Source organism: Vespa crabro, chromosome 7 (genome assembly GCF_910589235.1).
Source record: "Vespa crabro chromosome 7, iyVesCrab1.2, whole genome shotgun sequence".
Taxonomy (NCBI): domain Eukaryota; kingdom Metazoa; phylum Arthropoda; class Insecta; order Hymenoptera; family Vespidae; genus Vespa; species Vespa crabro.
Window position 1 is genome coordinate 2,973,752 of NC_060961.1, and position 17,172 is coordinate 2,990,923.

The window sequence follows — 17,172 nt, forward strand, 5'->3', positions numbered from 1 at the left end:
AGTGTGCGTCGAGGAAACGAGAAGAGAGACTTCACGTTAGCATGTGTGTATATATGTGAAAGAGAAAGAGAGAGAAAGCGAAAGAGAGAAAGAGAGAGAGAGAGAAAGAGACAGAGAGGGAGAAAAAGAGAGAGAGAGAGAGAGAGAGAAAGAGAGAGAGAGAGACAGAGTGAGAGTATAGCCGAGGGAATAGGAAAGGCCAAAGGGTCACCGGAGAATGGGAGAAAGACGGCTAGGAGGATGGGTACGAAGATAGGGTGGATAGTTTTCTCTGAAACACAGAGCGGGTTATTCTATTAGAATGGTAGGTGGCCTCGGTGGTAGCTCGGCGTATCTGCATCTTGTAAATGACCTAAGAGGGAAGGAAGGACTGCGATGCATATTCAATGTATGGAAAGCGTAGCTGAATATTCATGTGTGGGTGAAGGTAGTCTGGCAATGTGCTAAGCTAGGACAGGGTCGGTGTGATGTGAGAGAAGAGAGTCAGAGAGAGAAAGAGAGAGAGAGAGAGAGAGAGAGAGAGAGAGAGAGAGAGAGTGAGAGAGTGGCAGACAGAGATAGTCCAACACCTATATCGTTACTTTTCAACCCCTACAACGCTGATATCAATTTCGATCGCCCTTCGATCATTATCTGTGCGTGTTTACGCCCTAGGTCGACCTTGTCTACATTAGCAATCTTATCGCGTGACATCATCGCGGAAATAATAACGCGAAAAGAGTCCTAGATAGATTTCTAATCTTGAATGTTTTATTATAAGTTTATCGTAAATAGTATAAGATACGAGAGATATACATAAATGAAGTTTTGAAATAATATCAAATAAATAATAATATATTTAATTTAATACATTTTCATATTACTTTTTACGTAATTATTAATACAATGTTATATTACTCAATACGATCTAATACTAATACTATCGGATAAGAAATTATAAATACTTATAAGATAATAATAATATTTTATCTGATCTCACATTAGAGTCATGCACCAGTGCTAATTTATATATGAATATCTATCATTATATTACTCATTTCATATGATAATCTCCAAAATAATATCTAAAACATTATTATTACATTTATTTATTTTTTTTTTATCTTACAATAGGATATTTTTTCGATATGTCAGATCGAAGTGGCTAATAATTTAAATAAAAAAAGAAAATTTAATTCACTGATTAGTTTATATAAAATATTCATTTGTATATACGATTTAAAATTCGAATGATGTTCATTCATTACGATGTACACAGTAAATGAATGAAATATTTAAGATCAAGCTTAAAGTGAGTCGATATTTGATTAGATCGGTAAAGTTGCTTCTCCTTCATCAGTGAAGATGGAAACGTGAACGGTCTTGCGACATGCTTGATCTCCTACCAGTGCTGTCAATTTCTCTTATTAGCAATTAATATCACTAGGAAGATCAAATGCGCCAGATTGAAAGCGTCACCCTACCGTGGCCCATATATATATATATATATATATATATATATATATATATGAACCATCGTTTATATATATATATATATATATGTGTGTGTGTATAATACGTATATACATACGTATTCGCGATTCTCGGCTTCTCCGCTAACGTAAATCATGTTCCTGCCATTTGGGACTTCCGTATGCCGTGGCCTATCGCAAATACCGATGTCAAGGGAATTTCCTATTAGACGATCGATCGAACGAACAGCTTCGACGCTTCTTCTTTCGTTTGATGGCATTCGATCTTATTGCGAATCTCAAGTACGAATTATTTTCATCAAGTTAAACGTTTTTGCGCGTAAAACAAACAAATCTTTTTCGAAGCTTGATCTTATTAATTTCTTGACATAATACTTTAATTCAAGAATCAATTAGTAGGTATAATGCATTTAAAAATATACATATACACACATACACAGACACACACATACATGAATTGGTTACTTTGTCTTTAAATCATTATGAATGGAATCAAAGAAATGTAGTTAAAAGAATTGTTGAGTACCCTTCAAAACTTTTGTCCCAATTAATTGAGCCACGAGCTTCACGTCAGAATCTAAGTCAGTACAAAGCAATTTGCGCTTACGTGAGAAACGTGCTCGAGTGATAGATGATTGCCTCAGTAAGTGTCAAGCAGCGCAATTGACTAACGTGCAGTCGTGCCATATCTGTGACACATTGAACGGGTTACCGCTGCAATAGCTTAACTCGACTAGGTGAATACGGCAGCACGTCTGAACCGAGTGATTTACCCGTCGCACACCGTGCGATCCTATTTAAATTTCAATAATCGTGGACAATGGATTTACATAATCGTCCGTATTCCTTCGAGGTCTTGGATTTTCGTGAGAATATGGTTTATATCGTCCAATGAGAGAATTCGATAACTCTATGCAAAATTAATATAGATATTAATAGACAGAGTAGTTACTTGATATTATATATATATATATATATATATATATATATATATATATATATATATATTCACATCGCTTGAAATGAATAATATACGATATTTTATGTCAATTAAGACAGTTTCTATTAATAACTATTTCGTTCCTTTCTGATAGTTCAAAATGAACGAATTATGAATAAGATTGATATCTATGACATAATATATATCTATATGTATATCTATTGATTAGACAAGAATAAATATTTTATCTTTACACATTAAAATAAGTATCATGAATACTGTATGTAAATTTAAAGGAGATACATATTTATTCTTACGTGTACATATATAAGATATTAAGAAAAGAGTTCAGAACTTAGAAGCCATATAGTAGTCATTATATTCCTAATAAAAAAAAAAAAAAAAAAAAAAAAAAAATTGAGAATCATTTAATTTTTCTTTGTCAATTAATTTATATCCTTATAAATTAAAAGTTGGATCATTCGAATAAAAATATTTTGTTAACCGGAAAAAAAAAAAAAAAAAAAAAAAAAAAAAAAAAACAAAAAAAAGAAAAACAGAAACAAGAAAAATTTTTTGATTTATCAGAAAGAAAAGAAAATTTTGTCGCTTGGAAATAAATTAGAGACGTTAAATTAAGGCTTATTTTTAAATTTAACGTAAAAAAAAAAAAAATTACAACTCATTACAGATACGCCGGTCTGCAAAGAGGGTAAAAGCGAGGTTGTGGTTGGTGCTCTCAAGCAGGAAACGGTTTCTTTGGTTTGCGCGGTGGAGAGTCATCCACCACCGTTGACCTTTCATTGGACTTTCAATAATTCCGGAGAGTTGATGGAGATGCCACATTCGCGGTACTCTCATGCATCAGTAGCCGGAACTCCGTCAGTCGTGGAGAGTCTGAAAGAGTATCAACAATTCCATGGTTCGAGACTTAACTATACACCCACGACGGAAATGGATTACGGTACAGTCGCATGTTGGGCTACTAACCAGGTCGGCAAGCAAAGATCGGCGTGCCTTTTTCAGGTAAGCTTTGTTATTGTTGGCTCCATTTACTTAATTGGTTAGATCTCTTTTCACTCTTTGCCTATTTCTGTTACGATAAATATACATGAAAGTTATAATTATCATTTTCTCCTATCCGAAATTTATCCCTATGATCTAAAGAAAAGACAATGGAAATTTTGAAAATTTGAAAATTTTGACAATTTGAATTCTATTCTTTACATTTGTTAGATATTTTGTATCTCAACGATATTATTTCATATAATAGAAATTTCTATGAAAAGAATTGATCGCAATTTAAAATTCATTATCTCGTAAATAAAGCACAATACACATGATTAATAATGTTATTAATAGAATAAAACAATATATACATAGATACAGTTATATATATATATATATATATAACTACATAAATTAAGTAAATAATATTTTCTAAATAGAATAAAGAGTATTTACTGTAGCTGAATATATTTAAATACCCTATCATTTTTCAATATCAAGATCAAATTCAAGATCACATATCGAAGCTATAGTTTTAACTACATTAGAGCTTTCAAAAGCTCTATAGTATATACCCGTAGATCGAGGTGAATCGATCTGACCTATGGACAATTGTCTTCAGGTGATAGCGGCTGGTCGTCCCTACCCTTTACACAACTGCACCACTACGGAACTGTCAGCACCCTCGGACGTAGAGGAGCTTGGCACGAAATCAGGAACCGGTCTAATCGTACGTTGCTTAGATGGTTACAACGGAGGCCTACCTATCCATAGCTATCAATTAGAGGTTGTAGCCGAAGAGGATGGAGTTTCGATTCTATTGAACAAAACAGTACCGGCCAATCCGAATGGAGCCATCTTTGAGGTCACTGGCCTCACGACCGGCAAAAGTTACCGTCTCTATCTCTACGCTATTAACGCCAAAGGTAGAAGCGATTCCACCATATTGGAGCCTGTCACGCTTAAGGGCGTCGCCATGTATAAAACTGGTAAATATTTTTTAATCTTATTTTCATCGGTATCGTCAACACTATGCTGGTCATTATATTATATTTAAAATGCAGATGATTCGTTTTTTAATATTTGATTAGTTTAAAAAAAAAAAAAAAATAATAATAACGCAATGAATTTTTCTTATATTTCATTTGGTAAAGTATCAAGTATTGGCATCATAACTCGACGAAATGGTACATTGTAGATACTCCTTTGATATTTTCTACAACTTTTTGTCGATTTAAAATTATCGATTTTCATTGGAAAAAATTCTTTTTGACTTCCTGAATCAATTTCTTTGAAAAGAATGCACTCTATGAAATAGACTGTAATAAATGTTACATTACTCTCTTTCCTCCGTCAGAAAAAAACTTAATAACTTTTATTCGAAACATTTGTTTATAAAAACAAGTAGGATCGCGAAGATATTTAAATATACCATTAAAAAAAAAAAGAAAAAGATACATCGGGTATATAAATCTGTGAAAAATTCATTAGTCTTTCAAAGAGTTAAATATTTTACTTCTATCCGTATACGTTTCTACATATAAATCTCTGTAAGTAAATTTTCATTATAATTGGAATTTTTTTCATATTATATATCAAGTATGCATACGTATTATATCGTGATATTGTAGGAGGGCTTTTTAAATGAATTCAAGAGATATATAACCTACTTTTCAATATAAAACAGATTAAATGATATAAACGAATCCATTACCGTAAACTTTCGATCCTACATTCGGGACAATTGTGACGCGACGATGTTTTAAGTTTAATAACTCCTCGAGAAACAATCTCGTTTCGTAGTCGCGTGTTATTTCGAAAGGAGGCGAGAACTTTTCTCGTTACACGACGTGATTATTTTTGTATTACTCCCTGACTATCAGAGCGAGCGAGCGTACGAGCGAGAGAAAGGAAAAACTGAATCGTCTTTGGAGCGATGGGAGCTTTCGAAAATGGTTGAACAAAGTGTATGTGCATGTCTAGGTACATGTTGTAAAGCGAAAGTGTGAACCACTTGAATAGTCCCGCTGTGTATGTCACACCACCTTCTGATTTGGGCAAATAGATGTTACCATCCGAACAGAATCGACAGAAGAGATTTAAGGATACCACTATTCCAGTCTCTTGCAATTTAAAAATGGATGTAAAAGAAAAGAAAGAAATTCTCAAACAAAATTTTTGCATCGATTTGAACGTTAAATAATCCTTCTAATTCGTTTAATAAATAAATAAGATAAAAAGGAAGAAGAACCAGCGACAGAGATTCAAGTATTACCGGAATTGCATTATAGGTGTTAATCTGCGAAACTTTGCTTAACGCTAGAACATTTATTATTCGTTAAATTTTTTATATTTCAACTTGGCAAACTTTGAGAGCGTAAAAGAAATTCTCCCTCTTTTTTCTTTTCCCTTTTTCCACCTTTTATTTTAATTCTTCATGTGAACTGTCCTTTGGAAAATACAAGACTTTGACGTTAAAAACATACATTGAAAGAAAATAAAAATATAACGGGGAACGTTTGCCAGTCTCGTAGTCTTTTAAATCGTCGTCTTCCTTCCTAAGTGTATTCGAAAATGATTTTGATGAGGGAGGAAAAAGAAAAATCAGCAACGAGTTGAAAATAGTATCTCGCTCGCATATCCAGAAGAAACAAGTGAAAAGAAAGGAACTACGAGGAAGAAAAAAAGAAAAGAAATAAGAAAGAAAGAAGCTTGCTTCAATGCAGTTTGCAAGCTCATGGAACACGTCGTAAGCTCTCATGAGTGACGTTGCTACTAGTGCGACTCTTATTTACGAGGGTCATAGAGCGTGAAAGCGTTGGAAGAAATATTTCAGTTAGATTTAACCATCTGCACGTAACAGAATATCTATAAATAGTATCGATAACACACAAAGTATTCACACATTTCGATAATTTATGTCGGACCAATTTGATATCGTTTCGATTACGCGTATACGATAAATTTTATACAAAATCGTTTTTCTCTCTCTTTCTCTATTATTACCTGTCCTTAAGAGTAAGCGTACATATGTACATATTGTATCGTCTGTAAACGTATATATTATAAAAGCTATTCTGGAACTATTCTCTTGAATTTCTGTAAAATTTTATCGAGGTCGATCGATTACCTTAGTTACTTTTTGAAATCCTTCCAGAGATATGCACTTAACAACATGACATTTTGCTTCCCAATGGGCACGCGACGCCATTCGAAATTGCTGGAAACATAGCTTGATAGGTGAGACACAAGGACGACGGATATAATCGCGATTGCACAAATAGTCCAGAGTAGACGCGTCGGTATTGCAATTAGTCGGTTAACCACCCCCTCACGAGAGGCTCGCACCGTGGTCGCTGATGTTTCGAGGTGGATCGCAGACTAGGTGAGTGAGGGAGAGGGAATGGAGATAGAGAGGGTGCAGGAGAGAGAGAGAGAGAGAGAGAGAGAGAGAGAGAGAGAAGAGGAATCGCCAGTTTCCAGCCTGGGAGAGGGCTGGCTTGTAATGCTGAACACAGCGCAACGCGACCACAGGTATCGGACTCTGCGGACCTTGCAATTAACAAAACAGATTACTCTCAATCAACGAACATCGTCCCTCTCACTCTTACTCCCTTTCCCTTCTGGCAATGTAACGCGTGCGTCGACCATTCCGATGCTAGCTTTCGATGCATCTATCCCTAATTCAACTTCTCTCTCTCTCTCTCCTCCCTTTCTCTCTCCCTCTCCTTTTCCCTCTCTCTCTCTCTCTCTCTCTCTCCCTCCCTTTCCGTCTCTCTTCTCCTCTTCCTCTTTCTCTGAACCTGCACATGTCCATCTCATATCCACTTTCTATTGTATTAGGGACGATCAACAGAGTATACTACGAAGCAGTAGTATGATATCTTTGTCCTTGTAACGAATTAATCGACAAATGTATTATATAAATCAATCGTTTTGATCGATAGTCCTCGTTAAAAATAGTTAAAGAATAAAGAAATGCGTTTTCATTTCTTGAAAGTTTGAAAAGTCTCGACAATTAATGGCGCCCATTCACCATGCTTTTCAGTGTATTTATATCTAAAAGAAAAGCTCGCGTATATATAATAAATATACTGGGTAGACAAGCGTGAAAGCCTAGACCGCGGGATACGCTATTCGAAAAGGACGATTTTCCGGGTCCATGCTTCTCGGCTAGCGACGCTAGCAGAAACCATCTTTTATTCCTTCCTTCCTTCCTTCCTTTCTACCTTCTTTTCTCTTCTCTTATCTTATACCGCAAAAGAGATTACGGAGAGAGTGAACTAAACGTGGCGTGTTCCTTCCTTTACGTCGCTTAGACACGAATATTCTATGTATTTGTACAAACGGATCATACGGGAATCTGGTTCTTCATTTTATGGTTGAAAGTTTGTTCATATTGAACCTCGTTATCTCTAATGTTCATGTTAAATTTCGATGAATTGAATAGGTAACATGGAATTGTAACTGAACTCTGGATTAATAGAATAAATGATTTATTCTATGCCGTTATATAAATTAGTGTTAGAATGAAATGAAATATTAGAATAAAATTTAATTAATTTTAATAATAATTTTAATAATAATTTAAATAATTAAAATAATAATTGCAAATGAAACAATGCTCGAGTCTCCAACGAAGATTGTTAATTTTGTTAAATGGCTTTGTTGTACGTTAATTAATGTTTGTCTTAATTATTAGTACGACTTTTCCTCCCCCCTTTTTCTTTTCTCATTTGATCTGTCAAACATGGCGTTTCTTCTTTTAATTTTGTTCTGTTTTCCACTCACATTCTTTCTCTATTCTCTCTCTCTCTCTCTCTCTCTCTCTCTCTCTCCCTCTCTGTATGCGCGAGTTCCCGCGGAGGTGCAAATATTGATTTGACGAGCGTAAGCCCGCGGCGCTGATTTGCTCGAATACCAAGCTACCTACAACTGGGTAGAGCCTATTTGCGGTCTCTTTGCAATGTATTTTACTCAGTAGGAACAGGTCAGTTATAACCAAGAAATTAGACAATATTCTCTATTCTGTAATATAACTTTTGTAATATAATTATATAAAGATATAATTATAAATTATAATTGATATAATAATGCAGCTTTATAATGTAATAAAAAAAATCATTTTTATTGATAGGAATACTGATATTAGATACGTAGGAAAGAGAATAAGGAAATGGTGATATTCCTCGAGTATGTTCGACCGAATGGATGAACATCGACAAGTCTGGTCTTTCGACGTTTTTGGCTATTCTCTTCGTTGCCGATACGTTCTCGTCGAAAGTGAGCGAACGCAGTGTGGCCGATTGTTTAGCCCGGAGCTACTACGCGGATGGTTTTAGAATGCAATTCTTTCGAAATTGGTTTCGGGTTTCCGCGGGATTGCTTCGATTTAGGACGAATTGCTTGGTTGCCTTAAAGCCGGCTGGCCTCGCGGTACACCGCGCCATTCGCCCGCCTCCAAAGCGCAAAAGAGTACTCGCGTCGTTCGCGAAGACCCTCCTATTTCGCTCGCACACATTTATATGTATCTACATGTACATGTATCCACACCGATTCCATTCTCGAGTTTTTCCTTTTACTTTTCCTCCTTCCACTATTTCTCTTGATATCGAAACTACTCGAACGGCAGGCGTATCTCTTACCGTATTGACTCAAGCTCCATGCTTTTATCCCCTTCAGCGAGCTTTGCTTTGCCCGAAAAATGGCAAACCTTCGATAGAGAAACGAAGCAAAATCATCCTTGAATTCGAAGAAGATTCGATCTTCTGTGATACCTTTTTCGAAAATTGGAAAGACGAATTATCGGAACTCTCAAATTCATTTATTAAAGGATGATTTACAAACGACAAATAATATTATTAAAAATGTATACAAACAAAAATGCAAGTAAACATTTTTCTAGGGAACACTCGTATGTAAATATCATCGTTTCTGGAAAATAAAAGGAAATATAGGGATTATCAATTTTATAAATGTAGAATATATGACAAAAGTTGGGCCGTCGAGTAATCTGGACTGGCACTCGAATCCGGATTTTCCGCTTTTCGAGCATTTATTTTAACCATTAAGCTATTCAGGCCCTTCAGTCAACTTCTCCATTGATGCTTTACTTGTATGAAATGAATGTGCTTGCTTTCATATGAATAAAAATAAATTCATAATTTACAGTGAAAAATGTACTATGAATGTGACATTGATTTACAGGATATTTACTATTTTTCGTTATTTTATTTATTTATTTTTTTTTTTTTCACATTTTATGAGTCTATTCACATCGTCGTTCATTTATGAATAATTCTTTATTAATTGAATGAATCTTTGTGTTATTATTTGTAACGTTTCTAATATCAATTGTCGATACATTCACGAAACCATCGAATGTATATGTGAGAAATATCGTACTCTTTCATAAAACTCTGTTGATTGAGTATCTTTGTTCATCGGAACAGGAAAGTAGTGTTCGATCGACGTGCATTGTGTATCTTAAGTGTACTCGCAAAAGAGAAGCGTTGAATAACAATGCCTCCAAAGGAAACAGCAACGGAATGTTTTCTGATTGCTGTCGAGACAAATCCGCGTTGCAACGTGGCTCGTCGGATAATCGCAGCTCCATTAATCAGCTTTTGTGAAGTTTCGTATTGTAGTTGTTGGCTCCATCTTTCTCTCTCGCTGTCTCTCGTTTGTTACCATCGCTGAGCGTTGTGCCAACGACGAAGTCAATATTTGGCAAATAGTCGAGGCAGTACACGTGCCCATTTCCGTTGTTGCTGCATCATTATTTCTGTTTCTGTTTTAACTTCAATTAGTAATAGGATATGAGCGTAACCGAAGTTTCAATATATTGAATTGACGAAACAATGTCTTTTAAGATGTTATATATATTCGATCAGAAAGAGAGAGAGAAAGAGAAAGAGAGAGAGAGAGAGAGAGAGAAAGAGAGAAACAAACAATCTCATAATTCTCTTTTAAGATCGAACTCCGGACTCTCCACGTTGGCTCGTTTTCCGCAAGTTTTGTCAGTGGTAGAAAACGACGATGTAGTACGTCGACGTGTATATATATATATATATATATAGGTATATGTATAAAGTACTATCGCTGAGTCACCGAATAAGTACCTTTAATGCAAATTCACGAGTTTGGATTCTTGCCCGTCGTTAACTTCGACCATAGCCAAGCATCGGCGTAGGTTGTAAATTATACTAATAATTATGAATTAACGGGTTGAGTGTTGTTGCAAATTTCATTGAAACATCTATAAAATCATTTTACTGATACTTACGATTATGTAACTGATCATAATGTAAGATCTTAAAGTAATTATAAATAACTAATATATTTAAAATATTTTTTTCACACGATCTTGTGTCTTAAATGTTATCATTAAATTTGCATATATGCGTTTATAGGAATTGGTCGTGGTATTTGTCTTCAATAACCATTAATACATATTGCATACAATACGATTTAATTTCGTGTCATTTAAAATGGTGAAGCCACTAGACTGATTGAGATACAATTAATTAGAAAATGCAAACGCAATAACCAATAGACTGATCATGCATTTCTGTTTTCACAATTTGTTATCAATTTAATTTCGTCATATAACTCTCTTTTTCACGTGAATATAACATAGAGTACAAAACTAAAAAATCAGCAACGAAAACCGTAACATTGATATTTTACAGTAACTGGGTAGTGGTTTCACGTATTTCAATTGTTATAAATGTACATTACTTTATATGTATTTATTCTCTTTCTTTTTTTTCTTTTTTTTCAACAAAATCATTGTTTACGTTTTATTTATTTATATTAACAGAATAATAAAATACGACCGTCCAACGAAAATTCTATTGTAAACATTTTTCTGTACTATGTTTTCTTTTTCCAAAGATAATTTTGTGGAGATCATTACGTGACGTTAAGTCGTTTAAATTGTCCTACATGTACATATAATGTAGCTCGTAGAAATACATAGTGTATAGCACGTTGTAACAGGATCGCGCATCTCTATTTATACACGCACGCCAGGTGAACGGTAATAGCGCCATTATAGACATACCTTTGTTAATTATGGTCCTGCTTATTAAGCTGACCTCGGTGATATTGATGGGCGAGTTTGTCGCATGCTTCGGTGAGACAAGTGCAACATGAGAGGGAGAGAGGGAGAGAGAGAGAGAGAAAGAGGGAGAAATGTAACTTCCATATCTCTGCGTTATCTCGATGCGAAAGACACATACATATATATATATATATATATATATATATATATATATATATATATATATATTCGTAATACCTCACGTATTTGCTTCTTAATGATCAAAAGAGAGGGAGAGAGAGAGATAGAGAGAGAGAGAGAAAGAGTAGTAAAAAAGCAAAAAAGCAAAAGAGAAAAAGAGTAAATATATTTAAAGAAATCTAAATTCGGATTAAAGGAATATCTTTTTATTGCTTTTAATTAATAATTTCTTAAGATTAATAATAAACTTAATTATGTTTCAATCCATTAACAACTAAGCAATTTTTAAGGCTGAATAAAAAAGGAAAGAAAAGAATAGAGGTTGTCTCTCTCTCTCTCTCTCTCTCTCTCTCTCTCTCTCTCATAAATGAATGGTAAAAGTATATAATTCTTTTAAAATTAAAAAAATCGATGATTCGTGTCCAGCCGTATATTATATGAATAGCATATTAAAAAAATTTGAAATACGATTCCAAAATTATTCCTTTGAAATATCCATTTATCCGAATAGTTAAAGCATTATTATCGAGAAAAGAGAATTTTGCATTTCAAATCGAACTCAAAAGTTTCCAAGTATTATTCAAAGGAAGAATGAAGAAGATAGATAGATAGATAGATAGATAGATAGATAGATAGATAGATAGATAGATAGATAGAGATAAAGATAGAGAAAGAGAAAGAGAAAAAGGAATAGAGAGTCAGCTTATATACATGACTCAGCGTGTATTCACTGCAATGATCGCTTTTAGATCTATCATTCAGCAGCAGACTCTCTTTGTATTACACACCGTCGCATGTCAATAATAGGAAAGTTGTAGGATATCTTTCATCTGTGTGCTTTCGTTTCCGTGAACAAAGAGAGATCGAACTTTAAAGCACAGGAACCAAAAGGGAGAAGCTCCGGGAAGTTCGACGTGAGAAGAAAGAAAAATGAAAAAAGAAAAAAAGAGAAGAAAAAGAAAAGGAAAAAAAGAAATGGAATAAGATATGATCCAATATCGTAATAAGAACACCGCCAATTTCTTGACAGACTAATCGTCGAACTTATCACTTACAAAGTATAAAATACATCCGATCAATAATGTCAATCATCAATAGCTTTTATATATAATATTATCTTTTCAAAAATTACCATGATATTCTTACATGATAATTTATAATAATAAAATTTAATAATATTTTAAAAATCTGAGTAAATATCAATATATATATATATATATATACACACATATATATATAATGGGTATTAAATCATTCAAAACAAGAATATTTTCGTTTTTACGAATATAAATTATGCGATTTATTTCTGAACATTCTTTCGTATGATCGGTCTAATATATTTTACAAGAATAAGTTAAATGGAATAATCTGTGGAAGAAAGAAAGAGAAAGAGTGAGAGAGAGAGAGAGAGAGAGAGAGAGAGAGAAAGAGGAGAAGAGAGGAATGAAAGGATAGGGATGGTTTATAGAGATAAAAGTGGAAGGGTAGCAAGAAGATCGATACAAGTTCCGGTTGATCGAGTATTTTACGTTGCTGTTGCGACAGGCAACACGGATGCATCGATGCTGAGTCCATTGCTACTGGGTCTGGCAGCTACGGCGACCCTTTTGGCCCTGGCCGTAGCTGGTATCCTGGCGGCGCTCTACCGGAAGCATTCGAACGGCCGTGCCGGAAGTCCAAAGCACGCTCCGATCGTGTGCGAGCCACCTAATGCAGGTGCAACCACCCCAGTGCACCCTCAGACCAAGCAGGCGGTCGATGACATCGATCCGGACATCATACCGAACGAATACGGTGAGGGAACGACCTAACTTTTCTTCACCTTTGCCTTTCGATCACTTTCCCTTCGATATTTATTATACAAACTTAAAAAAAAAAAAAAAAAAAAGAAGAGAGTTAATACTTGAAATTTAACCAATAAAGTATCGTCGAATTACAAGTACAATTATAAAGGTTAATAATACTTATCGAAGATTAACTTACAAACTAAATTAGCTCAAGTAGCCAAACTAGAAGTTAACCTCCTTTACACTCTGGTATTGTGTTCTTATTTCTAATTTTACATAATTACTCGATTCATAAAAGAACCATAAAAGTTTTCGCACAGTATAGCTAAACGCATTTAGAAAATTTCACGCATGTAGAACTTCGAACGGAATTGAATATTTTTACTTGTATCTATGTAGTAAATGTTACTGCGAGCGAACAATTTTCACGATTGCGAAATATAAAAATTTTTTATTAAATTTTTACTTAATCTTTCAAAAAATTATTTAATAAAACAATTTCATTCCTTTCAATCAGTATTTCTTTCAATCAGTATTTCAATCAGTATTTCATCATTCGTTTAATACCATTATAACTCTAATAACAAGATATTCGAATATTTTTATAGGAATAGGTACGTATTTTGAAAGAGTTTCAAGGGTCCCTTAAATGGTAGAAAAAATACATGATCCACAGAAGTGGCTGATAGTACACGTGTTAAATATTAAATTGATTTTAAGTACAGTGTTGCTTGGCTTAAAGTCGAAGAGCTTTACCTTGGAATACCGTTACTTTATCAGGGAGTAAGACCTTTCAGCTTTACCAAAGAACTGCGTAGGAATTCTTTTAAATCTTTTATCGTAGCACACTTAATTCCTGAACAGTCTCGAATATTAAAGCAGTTAAAAGAATAAGAAATGATATATATACATATATTTTAAACAAAGAGAAGAATCTTCAATTTTACGTTCTTGATAAAGACAATGATTCATAACTCGTTGAAACAAGCCTGTTCATTAATCTCCTATTCTTTATAATCAAGAATTAAAATATAAATTGGTCATTTTCTATCTTACCAAAGAAAGACCATCTAATTTCTTATGGTCTCTCTCTCTCTCTCTCTCTCTCTCTCTCTCTCGTTCTCTTTTTCTCTCTTATTTTCATGATTAGCTTACTCTTGTATCTGTTAAAATCCATGATAATGGAAACGATATATATATATATATAAAAAGAAACAAAAAAGCTAAAAGAGATAAGAAAGAGAAGCTTAATCTTTCCGTCTTGATTTAATCGATCTAATTGACTTAGCATGGCTTAACATGGCTTCCTAAAATCTGTTCGTAGAAAGAAGACCTTTAACGTATACACCCGTCTACAAGACACCACCTCAACGAAGAAAAAAGGATCGAGTCACGGATGAAACAATTTCGCCTGAGAAAAGACCAATCGTTCAGCACGGTTTGGATCTACCATCGGATCCTGTACTTGCCGATTGCCTTTCAACACCTGCCATTAACTATCCGCAAAATCATGTCACCCATCAGACAATTTATGGCCATCAGCCAACCATGGCCGACTTCAAGCAAATGGCGATGGACGCCTATAATCAACGTAATAACCAAAATGTGAGTGATAATTCTCTTTTTTGATCTTTTTCATATAGCTTTTTTCTTATCCTTTTTGTTTTTCATAATATGACGCTTCGATTAATAACTTTTGCTATTTGATCATGCATGGCTAATACCAACCCGATTACTCATCCGATTTCTTTGATTATAAGAAAAGAATCCTTTTTTTCTTTTTTGTAATATATTATATCTAACTTACAATTATTCTTTATATATACTTTTAGAAACTTAAATATTAATATAGAGATATGTTTATTAATTACTTAGATATACTTATATGCTATACGTGCGATTATAGTAAGATTATATAAACTTCCAAAATAAAATAAACGAAGGTATAAGTAAATTTTTCGGCAAGATAATATTGAAACACTTTAAAAGGTTAGAATTTAGGGTTAAAATTCATGGATAGTGTAATTTTCAATCTATTTTCTTCCTTCTTTTAACTGCTCGAGTAGCGTACGATAGTACTTTAAGTGTCCTTGACTAAACGAATGAGCTTCTTTTAAAGATTTGGAGTTTCAGTGGAAGACGATGAAGGTAAAACGAGAAGGAAGGGATAGAGGTAAAAGTCTGAGAATAAGAGTGGTGAGGGGTTGCGAGAGGGTGAGTTCACTCGCTTTAATATGCGGCAGTCTTCCACTTTAACTTTTCCGGTTTAGCGGAGCCTTGGGTTATCTGTGCCTTCGTAAGTTTAATTGCCTTGAAGTTTTCTCGATAATTCGAGGAGGCCAGTCCCGATGCGCGTAACTCCTCTGAAAGCCGACTTTTGTATCTACCCCGAAGGTGATTGCCTTCGGTGATTTCGAATAATTTTAATATCGAAATAGTATCTTCGACCGATTGGAATTATTCCGAAAGATATCTCACTTTAATCGTACGTATTATATCTATAACATATGATTGCGTTTAATATCTGATCGTTTAATTCAATGTTAATTATAATTTGATATATTCGCTTTGTTTAGACTATCTTCTTAAACTCTTTCGCTTTATATATTACTTTTTAATTTGACTTTATTTCTATCATTTTTTCTTTTTTTCATCTATCTTTCTTCTTTATTTTAATTCGCTCATTTTGATTTTTATTTCGACAAATTATATATCGACTTTAGTGAAGCTCATTAAAATCTTTCTTTATAAAAAGCTTGTAGATCGATGCATGTATCGTGACGTTCTTCTTAGTCCGCAAGCACGATGTGGTAAAAAAGACGATTCGTTGATTACGAAAGCTCGCTTCTTTCTTGTTCCGCGTCATTTCACGAGGCAAGCCTTTGTTAAGACGAGATAGGAAAGACGACGATGACGATGACGACGACGAAGACGACGACGACGAAGACGACGACGACGACGACGACGAAGACGACGACGACGACGATGGAAAAATATCATTCGCGTTGCTTTCAGGTGTATTACAGCCTTCAAAGGGCGAGCAAATGTTTATCGTCGATGCCGCAGAGGCCGGTCTCTTCGTCAATTTCTGCTCAGGGGAAATTTCATCAGCCGGAAGTGGTGACGCGCTCAAATCGAATACAAGAGAGCTGTATATAATAAGAGAGTGCCCATTCTCTCTTACATTCTCATTTTTCTTTTTTTTTTCTTTTTCCCATTTTACTTTTTCTCTTCTCATGGTAATGCCACGTGTACGGAGTATCATAGAAATGTTTGGACAATTTTTTTTTTTTTTTTTTAATTAATTAACACTTTCTAAATCGATTTAATGCATTTTGAATTTTTAATCGTTCATCGCGAATTTAATAAAACTAATTTAACATTATTACATTCTGATTGTATGACCATTGAATTTTAATATCTACATTAGTTCTTTATCATTCAGAGAAGGTTTAGCTTTCGATTTAGAACAAGTGATTCAATTTTTAAAAGTGCCAAATATTTATGTGATCCACCGTATACAATTAATATGTAAGTTAGAGGAAGGGTAAAAGAAAGAGAAAGAGATAGACGAATAAACACGTAAAAAGATAAGAAGAAGAGAAAGAGAAAGAGAGAGAGGGAAAGAGAGAGAGAGAGAGAGAAAGAGAAAGAGAAAGAGAAGAAGAAGAAACCAAGGACAAAAAAATCCTCTTGACATTTCGTAATTTACGTTGATCA

The 17,172-nt window shown here is 34.2% G+C and overlaps 1 protein-coding gene across 3 annotated transcripts in view; it reads left to right on the forward strand.

Annotated features, from left to right (window-relative positions):
- The window catches only part of LOC124425498 (hemicentin-1), a 97,137-nt gene extending 80,376 nt beyond the window's left edge, over window positions 1–16,761 (forward strand). For all 3 annotated transcript variants that reach the window (XM_046965893.1, XM_046965894.1, XM_046965895.1), the window contains 5 exons: window positions 3,104–3,438; window positions 4,043–4,409; window positions 13,211–13,459; window positions 14,777–15,057; window positions 16,468–16,761. In XM_046965893.1, the coding sequence (XP_046821849.1) occupies window positions 3,104–3,438; window positions 4,043–4,409; window positions 13,211–13,459; window positions 14,777–15,057; window positions 16,468–16,611 (1,376 nt within the window). In that variant the 3' untranslated portion in view covers window positions 16,612–16,761. The remainder of the gene's footprint in view (window positions 1–3,103; window positions 3,439–4,042; window positions 4,410–13,210; window positions 13,460–14,776; window positions 15,058–16,467) is intronic.
- The last annotated feature ends 411 nt before the right edge of the window (window positions 16,762–17,172 follow it).